The 23,459-nt window shown below is 40.8% G+C and overlaps 1 protein-coding gene across 8 annotated transcripts; it reads right to left on the reverse strand.

The window, feature by feature from the left end:
* Positions 1-611: 611 nt before the first annotated feature.
* HSF2 (heat shock transcription factor 2) lies at positions 612-15,609 on the reverse strand. Of its 8 annotated transcripts, none has more exons than XM_059469124.1 (13): positions 15,386-15,609; positions 12,019-12,127; positions 11,705-11,832; positions 10,192-10,316; positions 8,135-8,210; positions 6,924-6,985; positions 6,725-6,809; positions 5,755-5,924; positions 4,196-4,474; positions 3,522-3,627; positions 2,585-2,644; positions 1,923-1,989; positions 612-1,548 (listed from the first exon to the last, which is right to left on the reverse strand). In XM_059469124.1, exons 1-13 carry the CDS (start codon positions 15,545-15,547, stop codon positions 1,259-1,261), a joined length of 1,719 nt encoding a protein of 572 aa, XP_059325107.1. In that variant the 5' UTR covers positions 15,548-15,609; the 3' UTR covers positions 612-1,258. The 8 variants fall into 8 exon arrangements, 6 of the variants coding, with proteins under 6 accessions (XP_059325107.1, XP_059325106.1, XP_059325109.1 ...); XM_059469123.1 differs by having other exon boundaries at positions 1,905-1,989; XM_059469126.1 differs by lacking the exon at positions 2,585-2,644.
* Between the last annotated feature and the right edge of the window lie 7,850 nt (positions 15,610-23,459).

The raw sequence follows: 23,459 nt of genomic DNA on the forward strand, positions 1-23,459 counted from the left end.
TAGCACTGTCAGGTTCTGAGAAGAACCAACAGTGCTGCAGAGCACACCTGTGAGTCCCTGGCTCTTTCAGGAGGTCACCTGTAACCCCCTGGGTGAAGTTCTTTGACAGTCCTATGCCCTTGGCAACCATGTCCCAGTAAACATGAACGTGCTTTGCACCTGGAACTGCATTCTTGCCTCATCAACTGCTGCCACCTCACTGGATCACACCTGTTTGAATTCAGGTAAAACACCTGAACACCGCTTCTACAGTCCTGTAACAAAGTTCCTGAGTCCTGTAGCAAAGAACAAATTGCTGAATTCAGAAAATGGGCAGACTGCTCTGTCTATGGATTCAGCTCCTTGTACAAGTGGCCAGATTACTCTGGAAAAAACCTTTGATCCACTTCCAGAGCTGGGGAATGTGGCTTTTGTGTTGCATGTATGAAGTTAAGAAAACCTAGTTTTCTTTTGGAGGCTTATCAATAAACCTGTCAGACTGGACATAATGAAACTACTTTCCAGGAACTGTGCACAGCAGACCTTGCACAGCTACTATGACAGGAAAACAAGATGCTGTTAAATCCATAACCACCTGGCACATAGAATAAGAGACAAACTTTTGACAAGTATCACACTTAAGTAACATTTATTTTGTCAGCATAGATGGTCCAAGTTAAAAGTACTCATGCAGTCATGGGGCCTGGCAGCTGTCAACAACTTTTCCCCAGTTTGTGCTATGTGTGAGCACTTCCACTGAAGTGAAAGTAAGGCAGAACCAAGATTTAGCAAGGTACAGGCACTTTGTTCCCAGTTGAAGCAGGGAAAAAAAAAGCCTACATCAGGTCCTGGTCCCCCCACCCCAAAAAAGCCTCATGTGTGTTAAACAAAATGTAAAAAATAAAAACCCCAAAATACAGAAAGTCAGTGTTCCCTAACCATACACTACTAGTTTATGTCATCATATGTAAGACAAGAAGTATAAGAAACCATAAACCAAAGCTCACTATTGACAAGTGTTGGTTACTTGCAGAACAAGCAATGTGGGCAACACCAAGTGTTCACAGCAGTGCAGCAGGAGCCGGGCTCAGCAGTGCCAGCTGTGCCTGGTGGCTTGGCTAACTCCATAGCTAAACAACTGCTTGTATAAGATAGGAAAGGTACTTCAGATTCCACATATCTGGTTACATAAAACAGTGATGTACAAAAAACTCTCATACCAAACAATATTCTAAATAAATAGTTCATCTTCATGACTATATACAGAGCCTCCCTCACATCAGTTATCCAAGAAGGACATGTCTGTGTCCATGGGTGCTGGGGCAAGTTCACACAGGTAGAACAGCGTGGCCTCGCTCGCCTCTGCCTCCGTCAGCGGCTCCAGACGCACCAGTTTGCTCTGGGTGGGCTGGGGATCCAGGCTGCTCTCCAGGAGCTCATCCCCTTCCAGGGACTTTTCAGCAGTGGAAAGAGTTTCAGCTGTGAAGCCCCCACTCTCAACAGCAGAGCCTGGGTTCCCATCGAGGAATGCAAGGAGTGGAAAAGCAGTGTAGTGTATCAGCTGCTTATCTGTGGGGAAAAAAAAATGCCCAGAATATCAATTCATGTGCCTTTCTACATGCAGAAGGAAAAAACAAAATCCAACCCACACTATTTATCTAAAGAATAATTACTAAAATAGATAGGTGTTTGTGTTTTTAAAGAATTGTTATGTTCATATGTAACATTATTAGTGCAGATTCACCTGCAAAACATCAGTTTCTCTGCATCTACTGCAGACAAAAATCTAAAAAGCAAATATACTAAGTATTGTGTTTTGGTTATTTATCAGCATAACATAAAATCAGATAAGGAGCAAATAACTGAGATGGCTTTTAGAGTAATGTTCAACTGTGGAAACATTTCAATAGATGACTACAACTAACCTGATCTGGGCTTAGTACCTTGTGTTTCCTGTGAAGCTGCTGGACCAGCATTATTCTTGTTAGCTTCTTTTCCCTTTGTCTCCACCTGGGAACAAAAGCAAACTTTTAAAATATACTTTTAAAACTTGTTCCAATGCTACTGGAGAACAGCTGAATGACTATGACAAATATTTTTTTATTTGTGATAAGATGCAGTGGCATAATCAGTATTATCCACACTAACATACCTTGGCTGAGAAAACATGAAATGGAAACACAGACTACAAAGCAAGAACCAAAACTAATGCTTTAAATGAACTGGACAAATTCAAAGCGCTACATCTTTACTTCACTGCTTACTACTGGTTTCTCTTCCCACCAGACAATACAGATGAAACCATTCTGATAGAAGTGCATACCATGTTTGCAAATAAAAACATCTCGGGGATATAAAAGTCAAGGGAGTGGTATAATGTAGAGGTAATGCAAGTTTTAAAGGGCACTGCTAATTAATTAGGGTGCTTTTTACTTTGTTGTTTAAAGCCCAACAGGATGAACTCAGCTGCAGTCTTCCTATTCTCATGCAAGTCTTAAAAGCCAGAGCACAAAGTGCCATGATTCCAGTAAAGAAAACAGCAAAAGATGAGTGAATTTTGCATCTCTCACTAGTGCATATGTTGAGCAATGGATTTAAGACTTACTTTGGTATTAGTGATATGATCATGATCTGTGGGATTCATCTGCACAGAACTTGTAAAAAGCTGAATAAGACAAAAGACATCCAAGTTTTAGGTATCTCAGTGTTGCTATTAAGAATACAAGACCATTGCTTCTGTATGTGTGAGAAAAACCCCTGTACTTATTCCACCCTCTATGAGGACTGGAGACTATGTGGAATTCCATGAACCCTGATCACAAAAGAAACAACTGTATGGCATCTAACATGGTTTACTGCAGTCCTAAAACACCAATTTCTACTGACACTGCTGCATGGATGATTCTGTCTGCAAGATGGATGAAATTGCAAGTGACACCAAGCTGGAAGGAGCCATCAGTAAGTGGAGAGCAGAGGTGCTTTTAAGAGGGATCTCAGTGAAGTGAGAGGGGGCCAACAGCACTCCAGCAGGTTCAGCAGCCACATGTCACCAGGACCCAGTAACCTCATGCACTGGGGCTCAGGTTAGGCTTAAGGAACAAATGGACAGGGAGCAGCACTTCAGAAGGCACATGTGAGTCATGGCAGACAACACCCTGCTACCAGCCAGCAACGTGGTCTTGCAACAGGGAGGAAGGTTCTTTTAACCCCAGTTCATTGAGAAGACCAAAGATAATGTGCTGGGTTATTTCCAAGCAAGAGTACTAATTGACTTGACATCTAAGTTCACATGACAACAAATATCAGCATTATTTCATTAAGCAAGCCACTGTTCAGTAAGAAACTTAAGCATTCACTTGAGCAGTGGTGTAGCATTAAGACTTATACCAGTGCTCCAGAAACTCATAAAAATTTATAACTTTGCTTTGTAAAGGGAAGGAAAAAAAGATCATTTGTGATTTAAATCATATTAAACAGCAACAATACACACAAATGTTTCCTATAGCCTATTATGAAAATACTTAATTTTAAGTCAAAATTACATCAACCAGGAGATCTGGATCTATGCTGAACTGTCGTCCTGACAACATAGCCTGGAAGTCCTCTAAACTGCAGTCGATACTGTCCAGATAATCCAGAAGTTCAACTCTAGAAGGCAAACAGTATTTTATTGCTGTATCCCTTAATAAAGTAAGAGAAATCCTTAAGTAAGCTTTACACAGATGTACTACATGCATCTAAAAATCTTTACCAGAACTAGAATGAACTAAGTCTTTCACAAGAAATGACCTCTGGAAAAATGAAGACTTTTAGCCTCTTTAGGAGAGAACCCAAGTCAGCAGACAGGTGCTCTGGAATAGGTATCACAGGAATCATGTCAACATAACACTATTACATGACATTAGCAGAGATGCAATTCTTGCACAGCCCTTATGGGTCTAATCCACCTGCAGGAATGACAAAAATAAATCCTGACGATTTCAGCAATCTCCACAACATTACACTGCCAGATTAAACAACTCAACTCACTCACTTAACAATTAAAATCAGAGGTCGCATCTTAAAATACTTAAAATAGAAGAATCTTCAGAAATTGGATGGAATATCAGTAGCCTGTAAGTTTAAAGTTCTCAGCAGAAACTGCTTTTCAGTTCTTTTTACTTCAGTCAAATAATCAGTTCTAATACTAGAAAAAACAAAAGACCAGATTACTTACTTTCCAAGAAGATTTATATTCTGTGAAATTACTCCATTTTCATTGAGTATGGAATCCATCACAGAGACTGGGTCTTCAGCAGTTGAAGTTGACTGGTTATTCAGCTGTACAGCACTTGACATGAGCGGGCTCGTGCTGTCACTGACATGGCTGGCTGGAGCATTACCTGGGACAGCAACTGATTCAGTGTTTTTATCCCCTTGAATTACAGGGGCATATTCATCTTCATTATCATCTTCCACAATTACAATATCGGGAGAATGGTAGCTACAGCTACAGCTGTAATGTGAGATAAATTAATTACAGCATTTCATACACACTTAAATGGGTATTATTCCACAGGTTTAGTTACCTTTCACTTCAGTCAAGCTACTATCAGGAAAGAACCTTTTCTACTGCTTTTTAATACTAAATACAACAAGATACTCGAAATATCTATCTTTCATTGATACAGTTCTGTAATGATCTATACAATTAATGCAGCTCAGTTAGCAGACACTCTTGTGCCAGACTACAGTAACCAACTGCTAAAGAGCTATAGGAACATTGACACTTTTGTCATTAGTACCACTGTAAGCTTGCATATAAACGTGAAGTATGTACCACATCATACAAGGTCACCAAGACAGACAGACAGTATATATTTTGCCTATTTCCTGTTGAACAGCATCAACTCTGGAGCACCCACAACAAAGCATCCCAGTCAACAGGTTTGTAGTTAACCTTATTATGCATACCAGGAACAAAACCTGAAAACCAAGAGCGAGCCTCAAATGATTTGCTTTCATGCCTATTCTGGTTCTTAACCCTTAAGAAGCTGTTAGTTACGCTGCCTCTCTATCACAGCCTTTTTTTTATTTAGCTCTTCTATCAGAGAATGCATTCCCAGGCATCAGCTGAGCAAGAACAATAGTGCCAATTCAAGTATAAGCTACAAATAATATTTTTTTTTCCTTGAGGCATAATACAGGCCCTATCAGTCCAATGCTACTCAAGAAGAGAGTTGCATCTAAATCCTTGGACTGAGTTTCAACTTGCTTGTAGCTGAAAGATGAAGAACTTCTGTAGCACTGGAGTACAGACTGGAAGGAACTCAATTACAAAAAACAACTGGACTGCAAAAAACCCAGAACCCTGAAATTAATTGGCTTAATGCAAGGACCACACTAAAATCTGACATACGCCACATGTAAATTTTTCTCCACAAAAACCTGGAAAAACAAGGGAAGTCATTCCTATCTGTACTCACAATCAAAAAGTAAAGAAGACTTCTCTTACTCTAGCTTTAGTATATTTAACTATTATGCAATAATACAGATTGCTTTCACCAGTTTCTATCTATCCTCCCAATATTAAAACTCCAACAGCAAATTAACTATTTTGGAACAAATCCAGAGGTCAGTAAGTCAAAAGCTAGTGTGAATTCACAGATTAAGTTTCTGTATGTGCTGAATAATTCTAACCACTTCACCAAAAAAATTATCTAAGACATCTGAATTAGTGCATGTTATACAACACTGAAAGTCATTTATCAACACAAACATCTTGAGACTTCTTACTTGGAAGAATCTGAAGTGGTATCTTCACTTGTTTCTGGTGTAACAGGAAGATTTTCTTCATCAGCCATGGGATGTTCTTCCGCACCCACATCCTCAGTGACATCATAAATAACAATGTCATCTGAAATCTGTTCCCTTTTTTTTAAGCCCTCATTTCTGTTGAGAGGTACCTGAGAATTATTTTTAAAAGAGTCAGGGTAGAGGGACAATGAGCTTCAGCATTTTGACAGTTACCATTGTATCTTAAAATGCTTCACATCTAATGAAGTCTAAGAGCTTTTCTACACCTTGGAGATTACAAGCTGTTTGTATAGATCTATGTTTAATAGAAAAAGCTATACAAGTAAATAAACATGCTGGAGAATAACAGCTATAGGAAAAAGAATTGGTAAATACTACAGGCGTAGAAATAAAATTATACTAGCACTGTCAGACATTAGAACTAAAAATATTAAAACAGTGACTGCTGTTTAAACAATACTTTGTTATAAAGCTAATTCTAGTGCCACACTAGAGAGCTTGTTTTAACAATTTCCTCACCTATTACTACTTGGACAGCTGAAAACAACTTTCAGCGGTGTGACTCATTCAAATGTAACAGGAACATGACATGACTGAGCAGCACCCTGGGCCCTTGTCCCTGTATGGGGCCAGGGATGCCACATTCCCAAGGTAACACTGAAACATTTTATGTGCTATTTCTAATAGCACCACTCTTAAAAGCAAACTGCTTTCAGCACCATCATGTATTTAATACACAGATAACTGGTTTATATATGCTTATGTTGGAAAGTGAAGGGTGATTATCAACCCCTCCAGCTTGTGAAAGGAAGCAACACAGCCTATCACCTGTACAAGCTGACAACTCTCAGTACACAGCTGAGTTATAGTCTCCATATGACAATGAATTTGATCCATGTGCCCACCTGCACTCTATCCAAACAGAGAGTACCCATAATAGAAAACTTACATGGTGGCTACTGTCAGTTGGTTCTTTCACAATTTTCTGAAATACGTTCGACTTTGTAGGTCCATTAGTGTTCAGAAGTAGAGGCCTACATCAGAAAGAGCAAAGTGAGGCAGCCATCTCAAACCCACCTCTTTGGTCATGAGTCAACAAGGTGTGTCAGTTTATCAAGTGGACAGGAAGTGTCCAAGATCATATTTACCTCTTACGTTTTAGGCTCACTAGTTGGTTGTTCTGCACCAAGGTAACAATGAATTGTACAATCTGTAAGGGAGAGAACACTACTGTTGGTTGCTTTATTTTGTAGTTGTTTCTCATAAGCACCAAGGCATCTTATAGCAAAAGACACCAGTAATAAAACCTATACATAAACAGCAGAACACTTTCTTTGCATAATAACTTTTATACAAAGCTGTTCAGAAAACCTAAAAATCAAGGTATAAACCAGTGCTGATAATACCTAAATAGTTACTCAATTGTTAAAGACTTCACATAGCAGGTGATAAAAGCCAGCTTTTATACAACATCATACAAGACACAGAAAGACATGCAGCAACTCAAAAGATTACAAGAATTCTAATTAGCAATGACAAAAGGCATATAGGGATGTGGACCATATACATAACCTGAATCTGTAAATACTGGTTCTGGTGAAAGACACTTTTGACAGATTCAGAAAAAAAATTACATGTACAATTAACAGTATTCATCACCTGTGATTCCTTCTGAAATGTTAGCCTTCCTTCTCTTATGCTTTAAATCTAAGGCTTTAAAGTATGTATCTGGCTTGAAGAAACTGGGAAAAAAATCAGCAAGTATTTGCTACAAGACTGCTTGCAGTGATGCCCTGATATGTTAAAAAAATAGATTATAAACTCTACGCATTTATATCAGTTTTGGTCGATCATAAATCTAACTGTTAAATAATCTAAGTTAACATATTATCAATAGGTTCCACTCAATTATTTATTCCCCTGGTAAACAGAATATACAGTCAGTAGGTCAGTTAAGTGGGGCAACAGTGAACTTACAATACAGAATCTTGAAATTCTTGCAGTGAGCAAGTTACTCCCAAGCAGCTGACAGAGAATTAGACATCTGATTCCCAAAGTAATAAAGAAATGGATGGACCATATTAAGGTTAATGTAGTAACAGATGTAGGATGTTCTTGAGCCTCTTTCTTTAAAAATGTTCACAATACTTTGGCCTTATTTTCTACTTATGCAATAAAATACCCTGAATGTTTGTATTACTAGGGTTTGTTCATCATATACCACCCTGCTGTTTTTTCTATTAAAGAGAGATCTGACATTATAAAAAGCTGAGTGAGGGCAAAGCAAGATAACATGGCAAAGCATTCCTGTTTCAGAAGCACTCACTCAAGCACACACAACACTTGAATGAAGCCTTACCTTTCGAATAACTTGCTGCTGTTGCAAGTGTTTTGCTCTCAGTTCTGACACTTCCCTCCAAAGGGATTCATTCTCTCTGTTTAAAAATGATGATTTGAAAGTCACACTAAAACTAGTATTTAATTTTTGTTAAAGATCAGTTGGCTTCATTTAAACACTTTGAAATGTGTTTCTAGATTGGGGGTTGGAGTGGGAGTGTCACACAGTCACCAAGCAGCCTTGGAAAGTAACTGTGAAACAAAGACTCAAAAACAACAAATAGCCTGCAGAGAATTTCCATCTGCTTTAAAGGAAAAAAAAAAAACAAAATTCCCAAATTTGGCAATAATCATTACCCATACATTCAGCACTTAAAAATTAACCATCAGCATTTAACAGTTACCTCCATTAGCTCCAGTAAACAGGCATGTTAGGTGACCAGTTAGGTGACCAAAAATAACAGGAGCATGTCAGAGGTAGCAGTTTTCACAAAACACTGTTTTAGAAACCTTGGTTCTTCCAGTACTCACAGGACTCCAATTACTGAGACAGTGTAAAAACTGCCCTACTGTGACCATAAGCCTTTTTGCTTCCACAGTGTATGCCATGTTAAGAGGTAGATAATGAGTACCAAAAGCTTCAGTGAATATGGGTAGACAACATACCACCCTCCTCTCTTTTGTAGTTTAATTTTCAACACAAAGAAGCAAACTGCACTGGTGTATGGGGTTTTAGGAAACCTTAAACTACACTTTCAGAAAAAGCAGCTCATGTGCAGTGTGATGAAGGGTACTGCTCGCTCCTCAAAGTGCTCCTATGTCTAACACACAATTTAAGAGTACAGTTCCATCACAAAATTAACAGCAGAAGTGAGGGACTCTGAACTTTCTCAGCTTTTTCACTAGCTTTCTCAACATGTTTTGTAGGACCAGGTGTTCTGATTTAGCTCCAGTTTCTACTTCATTCACTTTAAACTGATGAGATGACAATATGGATGTCAAAGACTAACCCCTAGGTTCTCATCTCTACAAACTGTCACTTAATTAGCAGCTGGCTGTCATTTCAGTGAAAGCCAACCCTGCTCTGGGCAGCAGTTTGGACCTGATGGCATTCTGAGGTTCCTTTCAACCCAAATTCATCCAGGATTTCAAAAGGGCAAATATGATTTTGACTCTAGACTGTCCAAATTCTAACAAAGAGTATGCCCTAAGCAAAAGAAGTTTGCCTCTAAATATTCTACCACTCAAGTCAGTAGAACTGAAGTCTAGAAATGAGAGAATTTACTTCTTAAAACCTGAACTAATCACTGACCTCTGCCACAGAGGTACACTGTCATGAAACCATCTTCTAGAAGATGAAATAGAAACTCTAATAGTTTCTACTGAGATGATGTGACTTACAGTGCATGACCTTATGCTTATGTATCTAGTCTGTATGTACATATTCTAAAGAATTAAGTAATTTGTGACACTTATCTCACTGTTGAGAATAAATCATAATTTCTAAGCAGGCAGTAATGAAATTCTACAAAAACTCTATTTACATTTGGATTTTCAATTCCGTTTCTTTGTCAATAAGGTAACTAATGAATTTCCAAATTAGATTTTCTAAACACTTTTTCATGGGTATTAACACTTCCACAATTTTTAACAGTGGGGCGTAAGGACAAAACAGGAAAATAAAAACAATGAGCATAGACATTAACTGTCCTACAAAATTATTATATGCAAGCTGCACAAACCAAACTCTGCCTCAAAACAATACATTAGCTATTTTAAACTTGAAGACAAAAATACTCAGCATACTTTATACTAAGAGCTGATTTAAATATTCAGACTCAACATCTATATGGAAATATTATTAAAGGTGTTATTTAATTGCCTAGTTACTGCCTGTAACTTTTAATAATATCAAAAAACTCAATTTTAAAGCAATTTTTATGGAAGTTTATGTTCCTAAAGCAATAACTGAAATGAGGCAACCAGAAACCAAGAGACACCTAGAAACATGTCTTTGTCCAATATCTAGTATCAACAATTACTCAGCATTAAGGATGAGATACTGATGAAGCAACTTACCTCTTCAAAAGAGACAACTGAGATTCAATAGTTGTTTGCTTAATTTGCACCTTTTGAGCACTGCATATTATTTTAGAGAGATCTTCCTGACGGATCTTGTTTTCCTCAGGTCTCGAAGAAGAAACCTTTAAAAGATTAGAATCCAGAAACAACACTTCCCTTAACTCATGCTTAACTATTATTCTCTTTTGGTGATGAAGTATATTTTCTTACTAATGTTAGCAAAATATAGACTTAATTTAATAATAAACCAAGCATCAAAGAAAACCCCCAAACCAGAAACAGCTGTTACCACATTAGCTTTAGTTGTTACAAATATTTGTGTACACTACTGACTCTTCAGGCATTTTCCCAAGTGTTCTATTTTATCATAACTGCATCACAAAACCTGGTGATAACCAGTACATCACCCTGTGCTGGTTTTGGCTGGCATGGGGTGATTTTCTTCATAGCAGCAAACACAAGGCTCTGTTTTAGACTTGTGCAGTTGTGCTGCAGTGCTGGCAATACAGAGATGTTTCTGTTACTGCTGAGCAATGCTTACACATGGAGTCAAGGGCTTTTCTGCTTCTCACCTCACTCCACCAGCCAGTTGGCTGGGGCTGCACAAAAAATTGAGAGGGCACACACACAGCTGGGAGTTAACCCCACCTCACCAGAGGAGCATCCCCTACCATATGGTCTCATGCTTAGCACATAAAACTGAGGGAAAGAAGAAGGAAGTGGAAGGGATGTTCAGAATGATAGCATTTGTCTTCCCAAGTCACCATTACATGTGATGGGGCCCCGCTTTCCTGGGGATGGCTGAACACCTGCCTGCCCATGGGGAGTGGTAAATGAATTCCCAGTTTGGCTTTGCTTGTGTGTGTGTAGCTTTTGCTTTATTTATTAAACTGCCTTCATCTCAACCCACGAGTCTTCTCACTTTTACTCTCCCAATTCACTTCCACATCCTGACATGAGGGTAGTGAGCAAGTAGCTGTGTGGGGTTGTGCTCTTGGCTGGAATTAACCATGACATCAGGTTTCATTTGCCATATTTCTATTTGCTATCCATATGCACTTGACTCAGTAACAGCAGAGCACATTTCAGAAGCATAACAAATGTGTTTATACATTTGCCCCATTCTCTTGGGTGTACAGTCTAATGCTTACAGAAGCTTTGTTCTGAAACAAGCTACATAAACGAGCAGTTTCTTACATTGCTGATGGTAAAGTCAAAGTATGCTCTGCACTTCTAATACTCATTTGCAAATTGTCATATTACATAAAACTTACACTTTTTTGCCACCTGTGAAACTTTACTACAATGACAGCAAAGTAGATAAAAAAAGCCTTGTCAAATCCCCCAAAATATCTTTACAAGCTCAAGATCTAAATGAAAGCAGGGAAGTTTGTTTCCATAAAGTCTGAACTTATTTGCACTCACAATCCTGCATTAAAATTTGACATGAACTTAGCTATTTATCAATACTGAACAGTACAGGTTTTCCACACACTGGATTTTCACTAACCTTCCTTTTAATGTGTTCCAGCAAGTCCTCCCGGCCCTGCCTAAAATATGCATGCCGAAACTCTACTGGACCGTCTCGCTCCAGTTTGACAATTCCAGAATCAACATGGACGACTTTACGGAAGCCATCTTAAAAAAAAAAAAAGAAAAATCTCAAAACCCACATTAAGAAATTCAAAATATGCTGTCCCCACTATCTTTGAGAATAAGACAGTATCCTAGTTGCAAGAACACAAAGCACCTGCTCAGAGGAAATGACAACTTTTATGTACAGGACTTAAAACTGTGCTAGAATGCAAAAATCCAGGAACTTACACATGTTTAACTGTCTGACAAAGCTTGCCATGTTGTTATGCTTGAAGTACTTGGGAAGAATCTCTTTTGCAAATCTCTGTTCATCCAACACCAAGAAACTCTTTCCATTCTAAAATGAGAGAGACACATTAAGCTACTTAAAAACCATAGCAGAAAACACACTGGGCTTTTAGAATTAATCACCAGATTGGAATGCTTCCTTTGTGCACGCAGTACATTACTGATCTGCTTGCCTACAATTTTCCAAAACAAAAAGGGTACAAACCTTGCAGTTGCAAAGCAACTGAGTACTATCAATTACATCATTACCTGTATCTAAAGGCAAACATCTCTACTGTTACACACTGCTTGAAGATATGAAATAATTGTTTACCAGCAATGATCAGTTTCACTACAGGACAATACTATCAATTTCGAATGTAGTCTTGAAGCCCTGGTAAGGAATTTTAACAAAGAACCTGAGCAAGGAAAAAACACCAACAACCAGCTGACAGTCCCATCTGCTTTTCAGTATAAAACCATGATTGGTTTGATAGGATCTGTAGAGCAGATGAAGCTGTCAAAGAGGTGAGAGTGTCCACTGGGTTTTGAAGTTACCAAAAAGGTAGTCACCTAAAGCAAGATTCCCCTCCTGGAACGCCAGTTGTGAGGGAAGACTGATCTTTAATTTAATCCACAGGCTTTAACTAAAATAGAAGGATCAGATCTTTGTTCTTCAATGACTGCACTCCATTTAAACTACAGGGCAAGTAATTGGCAGAATGCAAATTACCTACTTCAAAATGGTTTAGGTTTTGTCTACACATCCACAATACTCTCACTCTGTAGTTAATAAAAAGTCTTATCTTCAACAATGTCAACACTTTTCCTGCATCTTCTTAAGAGGCCTTTTTCCTTTAGTGAGTCACTTCTCTTATCCTCAAATGCCAGCAGCTCTGTGATCCCAAGAAGCTTAAAGAACCAGCTGTAAGACCATATGTAGGTCCTTGTCCAAAGGCAGGTGTCCTTGTTTCAGCTAGGGCAGAATTTTTTTTGTAGTAGCTAGTAGAGTGCTGAGTTTTGGATTCAGTGAGGGAATAATGTTGATAGTAAGTTAAGTTTTAGTTGTTGCTGAGCAGTGCTTACCCTAAGTCAAGGTCTTTTCGGCCTCCCAAGCACTGCCAGCAAGCAGGCACACATAAAGCTGGGAGGGTGCATGGCCAGGACAGCTGACCCAAGCTGGGCAAAGGGATACTCCACACCAGGGAACATCATGCCCAATATATAAACTGGGGAGTTACCCAGCAGGAGGGCCAACTGCTCTTTCCGGATGGGCTGGGTACTGGCCTGCAGGTGGTCACCAATTGTACTGGGCATTTGTTTCTCTTGTGTTTTCTTTCTGTTTTATTACTGTTATCACACACTTCACTTCATTTCAGTGTTAAATGGTCATCTCAACCCATGAGTTTTACTTTCTCTACCAGGGGGTGGGGAAGTGAGCAAGCGGCTGAGCTCTACTTAGTTACCAGTGGGGGTTAAAGCACAACAGCTCGTTCCAGCAATCAGCAGGGTGCATCAGAAACAGGATGTTACAAATGGCTCTCCACTGGATGACTTGGGCCTCAACACTCAGAGGAACGTGGGGAGATTAAAACTGCCCATAATGCCTACCTACCTCCTGCTGAGAACCAATCAGTGGAAGAAAAAGGAGAAGCAAAAGAAATGCAAGAACAGACTATTTTAGCCAATGCTGTGCGTTAAATGCACAAACTGAAGGTGCTGAAGCAAGTGACACTACAGTGACCTGTGACACCAACAGACAACTTCCATGCAATGCCTCACTTTATCAGCACCTTGACATTGTCCAGGCCTAGCACATGAAAAATGTGGGAAACACATCCACAAGCTCTTGTTGCCCTGACAGTCACTTACAGCAAAGCTGCACAGACATTAAGCCTGTAAGCTTCACTACACACCTAAATACGAGTGTCAGCTCCTAGTGCCAATGACTCCAGCACACAGCAGTCTCCCAAGTGCTTCATTTGGTACTCCTCACCCATCACAAGCAATCCCTATACCTCTGGTTGTTAATAATATCAACTGTGATGGGTGAACCTTCCCCTCTAGAAACAGCTTTGCAGAATCTCAATTATTTTTACTGTTTTTAATTTAAAAAATAACACAAAGATACCTACACAGGTATTGGTACATTTACTTTAAATAAACATAAAAATAGATTTGGAAATACGCCATCAAAAGCATAAGGCAGCAAAACCAGCATTTTTTAATGTAGACAATATAAATCTTCATAAAGCCTTTAGTATCTCTCTTCCAAAAAAAAAAAAAAAAGAAAAAAAAAACCCCGAAAATCACAAAAAAATCCCATCCTAAAACAAAACAAACAAAAAAAACCCAAGAAAAGCTGCCATAATCTCTTGAGGCCTCCTGCCTCCCTCCTTGGGAAGTTTTGGTTGAAGGTATTGGTAAATCATTTCCAGTAAAATATTTAAGACATTTCATTATTTCTAGAGCATTTAAAATCAGAAGTTCTCAATTGAGTTTAACTCAATACCAAAAAGATATGGATACGATTTGAGAACACGACTTTATTGAAAACAGCATATAGGGGAAAAAATGAAGCAGTTATTATTAAAATACGTGCTTAGAACTGTCATGATGCTCACTGTAGCAACGTGCCAGCCCTTCACTGCCCTGTGAGAAAACTGGTGCCCAATTCGAGCTCCCCCATGGCCCTTCCCGCCACCCCAGCAGGTGGACACGGAGCCCGGGAAGCCCCCGGCCATGCCCCACGTGGCCGCCCCCCCGTGTCCCAGCGGGATCCGGCCCGGGGGCAGCACACAGGAAACAGCACCGGGCCTGAGCACGCCGCTCTTCCATCCCCCGGAGCTCTCCCGCAGCCCCGGCTCACAGAGGGCGAGCCCCGTTCCCGGCGCACCCACCACCCCGCAGCCCCACGCTCCCCACACGCTGGCTCCTTAACCGCACGGCAAAATCCTCCCGCTCACGGGCCCCTTCGCACCCCCACGGGCGCCCGAGCCTGCTCAGTCAGAGCCGCCAGACAGACACCCCCGCCCTCCGCAGCGGTGCGGGGGACGCGCCCCCAGGGCGGGCACCGCAGCTCCCACTCCATAGTTAAAACACAAGGGAGAGGCTGAGGGCTGAGGCGAGCCGGCCTCTGCCGAGCAGCTCAGCTCAGCCCGGCCCGAGCCCAACCAAGCCATGTGGCCGTGCCCTGATTTTCCATCCTCCCCACGGGCACGCCGAGGCCCCAGCAGGCCCCGATGCCTGCCGGAGCGAAGCGCAGGGTGATGGCGGGGGCTCGGCCACACGCGGGCGGGTAGGAGGTGAGGGGGGAAAGAGGGCCGACCTGGCTCCAGGTGATGAGCTGGTTGCTGGGGGTCTCGCCCAGCAGAGCCCACAGCTTGCTGAGGAAGGCCGGGACCCCCGGGCTGGCGAAGGGAGGCGACGGCTGCTGGGGAGGCTGCGGGGGCGGCGGTGCCAGCGTCTGCTGCTGCTGTTGCTGCTTCATTGTCGCTCGGGAGCCTCCGCGGCCTCTGTCCGGGAGGGAGCACAACCAGACCGGCCTGGCCCCGCCCCTCGCCCTCACCCCGCATGCGCGGCGGCCCCGCAGCTCGCGCGCGTGCCGGCCCCGCCCCTTCCCCCTGCGCCTTACATAACGTCCCCACGTGCGCTGCCCTCACGTGTCACAACAGCGCGGGCACGGGAGGGGGACGGGGCCAATAGCGGCGCGCCTCGCGTCGGGGGGCGGGGCCGCGTCGCGCGGGCGCACGTTCCCGGCGGGGCAGCGGCGCGTGGCGAGGGGCGGGCGGGCGCGCGGCTGAGGGGGGCGGGCGGTGAGCGGGAGCGGCCCCGCTGCGGCTCCCGGGCGCCGGCGGGCGAGGGCCTCGAGCGGGCCCTCTAAGGCCTCATCCCAGCATGGCGTTTCCGAACCGCCTGGGAGAAAGGCGAAGAGTAGCTAATAGCTCAAAAACATGAGTACGCAGGGCGTGTGCACAACAGGAACGTGCAAACCAACTCTCCCCAAAGCATCTCGGACAGACCCTAAGCAGACCCCTCTGCATGGCAACTTGTGTTTAGACTTCAGACTTATCAGCTGCTGAAACTGTGAAAAGAAACTGGGTATCTCAAGGAAAAGAAAATAATTAATGGTGAAATACACTAATTTTTTTTATACTCTACCAAGTATTTTGCAAAACTTAATCACATATTAACTGCAAATAGTTTTTAAGAAGTTGTTCTATTGAACTAAAATTAGTATTTTCACAACAAACCTTCATTGACTGGTAGTGTTACTAATATTTTGGTGGAAATTTCTCAAAAAAAGTCTCAAAAAATCTCAGTTTTACCTGCTTCAGTTTACAGTGAAAACGAAGCACAATGGCAAAGGGAAGATAACAGAACCTTTAACAGGGTAGGCAGCAAGAAAATGAAGTTTATTATTTCTGTTTCGAGCTGCGTATCACACAGCTTCCTTTTTGTCGTCATTAGCAGCCTACCACAGCCTGTAACAAACCCTTGGACTGACATTCACTAGATCATTCCTGAAAGAAGTCACAGTTGCTAAGTTTAAGGCTCAGCTTTTCAGGGTCAGTATTTGGAATGAGAAAACTTAATGCCTTTTGAATTTAAACACAAATTTGCAGTAATTTTCCCAGTAATTTTTCATCCTGACATGCATGTGCAGCAAGCTCTCACCAGATTCCGTTTATCCAGATACAAATGCTAGATAAGCAGAAAGAAAATGGTTGTGACTTAATCTGGACTCAGTATTGCTCTGCATCTTATATTTCTTGTTTACAACTTTCATCTGAAAACAGAAGTTGATTTGCAGAATTGTTGGACAGTATTTCAAAAGGTAAACCCCTATATTGATGTCTTTGGCTGAGACAGAAGTGGAACCACACACTTAATTTTTTTCATTTCCCCAGTAGATTGAACATCACCACAGTGAAAAAGACTGCTGTGTAACTTGATTTCTAGTGTCTCACAGTTGAGGCAAGTCTTTAAACCTTTCTTTCTAAACCTCAGTTTAGGAAAAAAGTTTTCTTCAGAAGCCTCAAGGCTTAAGAACTGGAAGTCATTTATTAATACTTAACATAAAATGTTAGCAATGTACAACTCAAGTAAGGCTTCCATTAGGTTTTTATTTTACTGTCTTATAAGGTCTGAGCACAAGGTACTTGTTTGTCCCTGTTCTTAAAGGTTTTGGTCACATTTTTTTACAATCCAGCCATTTCAAGACTCACTAGTCTTTAATCTGGGGCTATTTGACTTCCCAGTATCTTCATAAGCAGTCTGTAATCTTTTTCCACACTGCAGTAAATTTTTCCTCCACCTAGCTTGCAGAAATCTAGTAATTATCAGCTCTGAGATGGGTCAAGCTATTTAAATCTTCCATGATGCAGTTCTCACCCTGTCCTCTCCAGAAAAACATTACACTTTAAAACTTCTCAGGTACTGTGAAATGTTGGGAATTCAGATCTCTTCCCATATCTCTGAATTAACCCCTCAAGCCCCAGCAGATTCTGTTTCTCCTGTTCCCCCATCCCTTGGGCCCATAGGTCCCCCAAATGTCAGAGTTCCAACTAAGACCTAGTGCTTGGGGACTAAGGGAGCACTGCCAACAGGAAACATCTGATTTCCAGCGCTTTTTTTCCACAGCTTTCACGGAGAGGCTACATAGTTAGTAGCACCTCAAATCTGGGCAGGAGGCCAAAGAATAAAGTTAGATAGCTGTTCATATCACTGTCTGTTTGTTTTGACATCCCAGATGTCAAAATCACATCCTAAAAATCACATCCATCACTGGTCTCTTCCTCTCATGCTCGAGCAGCAGGCAGCCCCACAGCACTGCCATACTCTTACAGGAGCTTTGACCACTTATAGTCCAGTTTTGAATTGCTTTAAGAAAAATAATTCGGGATGGGGACTCTGTTCCACAGCACATTTACGAATAGGGGTTGCAAGGCAGCCCTCATGTAACAATACTTTTCTGATATGAACTTAACCTATCTTCTCTGACTTCCTATTTTCTTCCCCTACAATGGGATATGCAGCAGGGGTCAACAGCCCTTCTTGTGCTGTTAGTCTGGCTCTTGTAAGTCTGAAGTGCAATCTCTGTGAACTCCAGTTACAACAGACCCTGACTAAAGCCTGAGTCAGCTCCCCAAGGGATACCAGTCTGCAGATTTTCCTTAAGACAAACAGCATGATGCAAAACAAGAAACTTGAAATGACAGGAGAGACAAAGGCAGGGGGACAGATTTCAAAGCAATACCCTCTTCTTTTTGCAACCAATATTTGTCCTGCCTGAAAGGCCAGCATTTGAAGGTTATCTTTATTGATTCACTGTATTGATCCCTATGAAAGCAAGACACAAATAAGACACTGAGCTTGCACAAATTTTACCCCTGGAACAAGCACAGACAGCCAGCCACAAGTAGGCCATCCTGGATCAAATACTGCAGAGCAACTCATAGCCAAATTTCATGCAAACCTTCCACTTTTAAAAAATTATTACACTACTTAAATAACTGAAAGTGTTCCTGGAAGTCCCAGCTCTGCACACACTAGGATCTCCTTGAATCAAAAGTGGCCCTAAGAGGTCTAGCTTTAAATTAATGCTTCTTGAACCAAGGATTGTCTGAGATAGCTGTATTTGTAATGAAACCAGCTAGAGTAGGCAAGGTAGATGACATTTCAGAGAGCTTCTATAGAGATTAATTGTGGTTTAGGGCAAATTTAGGAGGAAACCTCCAAATGGGGTCCCTCCAGAAAGCAAACCCAAGCAGGCTCACCTCCAGTTGGTTTGGGAAAAAAATTCCTTGGAGAAAAGTGGAAAAAACTTTTTATTTAACAAGAAAAGTATGCACAAGCATAAAAATAAATAATATTAAACAATAAAACCTCTCATTGTTCTGAAGAGATGGCAAATTCAGCAAGTCATTGTCGTAGGCTGTAGCTCAGCTTGCTCAATCTCTCATCAGTCCCTCTTGCACTGTAAAATGCCACATCCCAGGCCCCAGTGGGCCACAGGTGTGAGCTGCTGGTGCTCCTGTGGGTTTTCAGTCCAGAGCAGGTTTGAACAGTTCCAAGAAAAAGAAAAAACATAGTCCAGGGAACTTCACTGCCTCAGCTAGCTAAAAAACACTAACTAAAAAGCAAAGGAGAGCTTTCTCCTGCTGTCCATCCATGCTGCAGACAACACAGTCCAGGAGAGAAAAATGCTGAAGCTCTCTATGTTTTGAAAACAACTGCCTCAGACATTCCACTGCTTCTCCTTCTCCCCCCACTTCACTAGTTTTAAAGGTGCAAAACTTATTTCTGGGCTAAACAGAAGAATGGGCATACCAGTCAGCATCATAAAGTTACCCTAAGACAATTAATCTTCCAAAGTAATATCTATTCAGTTAGTGTTATGCCATCCTTGTGCATCTGATTCAAGTACCACTCAGTGTTTTGGAGGGCTGAGTGATTAATTTTCCTTCTTAGGCCCTGCAGGAAGAACAGATGGCACAGTCAGCACACCAGACAGTGATAAAACAAAGGCTGGCATCAAGTTTCAAAATTAAGTTTTGATAACTGATCCCCACAGTATATTTAAAATTAAGCTATGATAACTGAAACCATCTTCCATTCATGATCAATGGTTTTTCTTTCTTGAAAGGAAAATTCAGACCTACATTCATATTGACTACAAATCATCAAAGACAGCTTGCTTTGCAAATAGCACAGAAATGGTATCCATCTCTTATTTGCTTATGTGTGAGGAAGACTTGAAACAGACTTTCTCAATTAGACAAGATCTTCCATACACCTTGAAAATGCTTGGTGTTTGGTAAAGACTGTTTTCTCATAATATGAGGAAAAGTTACAAACTTGGAAAAGATATATTCTAAACAAGCTATAGCATTGTTTAGTGGAAATAGCATTTAATTAGTGTCTTTAAAAAATTCCAGCTTTAAAATGCCTGAAGCTATAAAAAGCCTATCTTAAAAAAAGGAGGCAAGAAATATCTGAGTTGAAACCCATTTCTTAACCTGCTAACAATGAGTTCAGGCCAGATTACCTGATTTTCAGCATTTTCTACAAAGTTAATCTTCATATTGAAGCTTTCAAAAATATGGTAGATTTGTAAAAAAGAGGGAAGGGGGTTTCATGTGCTGTACACCTGGGAGAAAACTTCATTGAAGTTTTAGAGCAGCTTGCTGTGACCATGTCTTAGCAATTATGGAAGTTCAATGGTAGGAAAAAAACCCAGAGTATTTGTGCTCATTTGGTCATCCAAACGTAACAGTTTTACTCTAAAATGAAAAGTAGATACAAAAACCTGTTAGCACAATTTTCTGTGCTTCAAAAAAGATTTTGTTGCATAGAAGTTCAGAACATTGTGACAATGAAGGGCTCATAAATCAGAGTAAAGCATGAAAAGAAACTTTCATCTCGCTGGAAGCTAGTTTAAAACCACATACTACATGCATGATTTACTTATTCTAAGGCCTCCACCTCATGCAATTTCACATTCCAAACATTAGGACTGGAATTAGGAATTTCACATTCCAAACATTAGGACTCCATATAATAACTGTTCTATCAGCTCAATTCCAGAGCATGGCAAAGCTTTCTTCCATTCAGAATTGCATTGTTTTGCAGGTCCCTTGCAATGGTTTATTCTTATCAAAAGCACAGTGGAAATTCTTTGCAAAGTACCAGTTAGCAATCTTAACCATGTATTTGACACAGAAAAGTAACAACGTTCTCATTAAGTTTTAAAATTAACATTATTTCAATATTAAATTAGATTAGATTAGTCTGCTCTCAAGGCCATTCAGAGATATGATTTGAATGGATAAAAACCACCTGCTCTGTGGGTGTGGAGTCTGTCATATCATATCTCCCCATGCTAATCTCCATTTAAAAACTCTCTTCAGCCTGTTTAAACCCTAAAACACCGAGACTGAAAACAAAACAAACCAAACTGGCTAATTTCAATCTAATTTACCTGAATCTGAATAGGTGGAACTGTAATATCCTATGTCAGTACCTGATCTACTGTTCTCATTGTTTGTTCAGGCTCCCATAAGTTTTTATAAAGGGAAAAAAAAATTTGATTTCCAGAAACATGCCCAAATTTACTAGTTTTCCTGTATTGTCAGAGATACTAGGAGAAAAGCAATGATTTACTGTAGTTTCTGCAGGATTTTGCTATTTCCTTCCCAGTTTGGTTAAAAGTTCTGCTGAAGCAGCCACACACCAGAGTTGAGTGGACAGCTGGTGACTGAAAGGCTATCTATGCTGTAACTGCAATTGCAGCTGTCATCACCTTTGGTAAGTTAGTCAAATGTAATCAAACCCTTATTGAATGTGCATCAACGCTGTCTGCTGTGCTGGGCTGCTTATTCTTCCCCACACAAATTGACCATTAAGTTGAGAACCCCCTGCAACTGGTAGTTTTCTGTATTATGCAGATGTAAGAGCTCAACACAGAGCATCTTGACTTCACAGTTCTGGCAGATTCTGTCTGTGGTTTACACATATTTGGTGCCTTATCCTGGAATTTTAATGTAGTCTCAACACTGTCTCTTTCTCCTCTCCCCTGTTCTAGATAAGAGGTACAGTCATAGCCCATCTATGGGTATGGGCTAATACATCTTTTGGGGACATAACAAATAAATTAATATTCATTTGACTTCACTCCTCATCATTAAGGTCCATCCTTCAGTGCTGGGGTACAAGTGTCAGGTGTTCTTAGAGCACCTTATGATTGTAGTCATAATTTGCTGTATGAGCAAAGCACTTGAAAATTAGAAAACCATGGAATCATTTAGGTTGGAAAAGATTACCTTTAAGATAATCAGGTCCTGCCATCAACCTAGCACTGCCAAGTGCACCACTAAAACATGTCCCTAAGCACCATGCTACTTGTCTTTTAAAAATCTCCAGGGATGAGGACTCCACCACTTCTCTGGGCAGCCTGTTACAATGCTTGACCACCTTTTCAGTGAAGAGATTTTCCCTAATATCTGATCTAAACCTCCCCTGATGCAACTTGAGGTCATTTCCTCTTGTCCCTTTGCTTATTACTTGAGAAAGGAGACTGACCTCCACCTGGCTATACCCTCCCTTCAGGTAGTTGTGGACAGTGATAAGATCTCCTCTGAGTCTCCTTTTCTCCAGGCTAAACAATCCCAGCTGCTCTTCATATGACTTGTCCAGACCCTTCACCAGCTCAATTTCCCTTCTCAGGACATGCTCCAGCACCTCAATATTTTCTTGTAGCGTGAGGCCCAAAACTGGACACAGGACTCAAGGTGTGTCCTTATCAGTCCCGAGTACAGAGGGGCAGTCATTGCTCTGGTCTTACTGGCCACATTATTTCTTTCACAAGCATGACATTACTGGCAAGTATTATGAACCAGAATCTGTACTCTGAAAGCTGTATCCTATGTTCTTCTTTTACCAAGCCAGTAACACACAGTAGGACATTCCACTTGCACATTTACTAGTTACATTCAAATAATATGTCTTTTAAAGAAACAAAGGTTTTTCTCCATGCTATTGTTAGGACACTGCTCCTCTTAACTTCAACTAAGTGCTGCTCCTTCACAGAGAGAATGCTGCAAGAATCCTAAGAACATGAAAGACTCTACTTCAATAACAATTTCTCCCTGCTCTGTCTTCCCTTACAATGCAGTGTTATTCAATGCTTTTCACTCTCTTACTGCTGGGCTACCTCCCACACTAGGTTACAATAACTATTAGATCAAGGCAAATTGAATTAAAAAACACACACACAAAAATAATTCTTTAGACACCTGGGGGGAGTGAGCTTTTATCCTGTATCAGTTCTATAGTCCAGTTTAAGTAATTCAGATCCAAAAGCAGTTGCAGCATCCCAGCCAAAACAATGTCCTAGCACTGGAAGTGAAGAGCTAAGAAGCTTGAGTTAGGACACACTATACCTTGGGATTCTCTCCAGCCAGCAAAGGATTTATGAAGAGAGGTGAGGCACAATAAAAGCCAATTGAAAGACAATTCTATTTTCAAGTACTTAAAGTACTCGAAAACAGATCCTGACTAAAGGAGATCTCAGGCTTAGTAACTTTATTATACACACTAATTCCTTTTCACAACTATTCAACAGACTACTCAAAATCCAGCTAGCTAAAAAAAAACAAGCAAAAACAGTTGAAAATTTTATTATTACTGCTGTAAAAGCTGCATTTTAAAGATAATAATGAAAATGCTAAAACTAAATATCCTTTCCTGTGTGCATTTCTGTTGAAGCCTGTAGTAGACATTGTGGAAGTAAAATGAAAGCATTGTTTGTGTAATAGTCTTAACATTACCCTGAAAGACAACCAAAACACAAATCTACTCAAACATGCAGCCATAGTAACCATCAACAAAACCTCAGGAAA

This window comes from Ammospiza nelsoni, chromosome 3, assembly GCF_027579445.1.
Source record: "Ammospiza nelsoni isolate bAmmNel1 chromosome 3, bAmmNel1.pri, whole genome shotgun sequence".
NCBI lineage: Eukaryota > Metazoa > Chordata > Aves > Passeriformes > Passerellidae > Ammospiza > Ammospiza nelsoni.

Coding starts and splice junctions, on each gene's coding strand:
- HSF2 (XM_059469123.1), bottom strand. CDS start 15,547: ATGAAGCAGCAACAGCAGCAGCAGACGCTGGCACCGCCGCCCCCGCAG. Junction 6,810..6,923: donor GTGAGCCTAAAACGTAAGAG/GTAAATATGATC, acceptor TTTCTGATGTAG/GCCTCTACTTCTGAACACTA. Junction 5,925..6,724: donor CAACTGACAGTAGCCACCAT/GTAAGTTTTCTA, acceptor AATAATTCTCAG/GTACCTCTCAACAGAAATGA.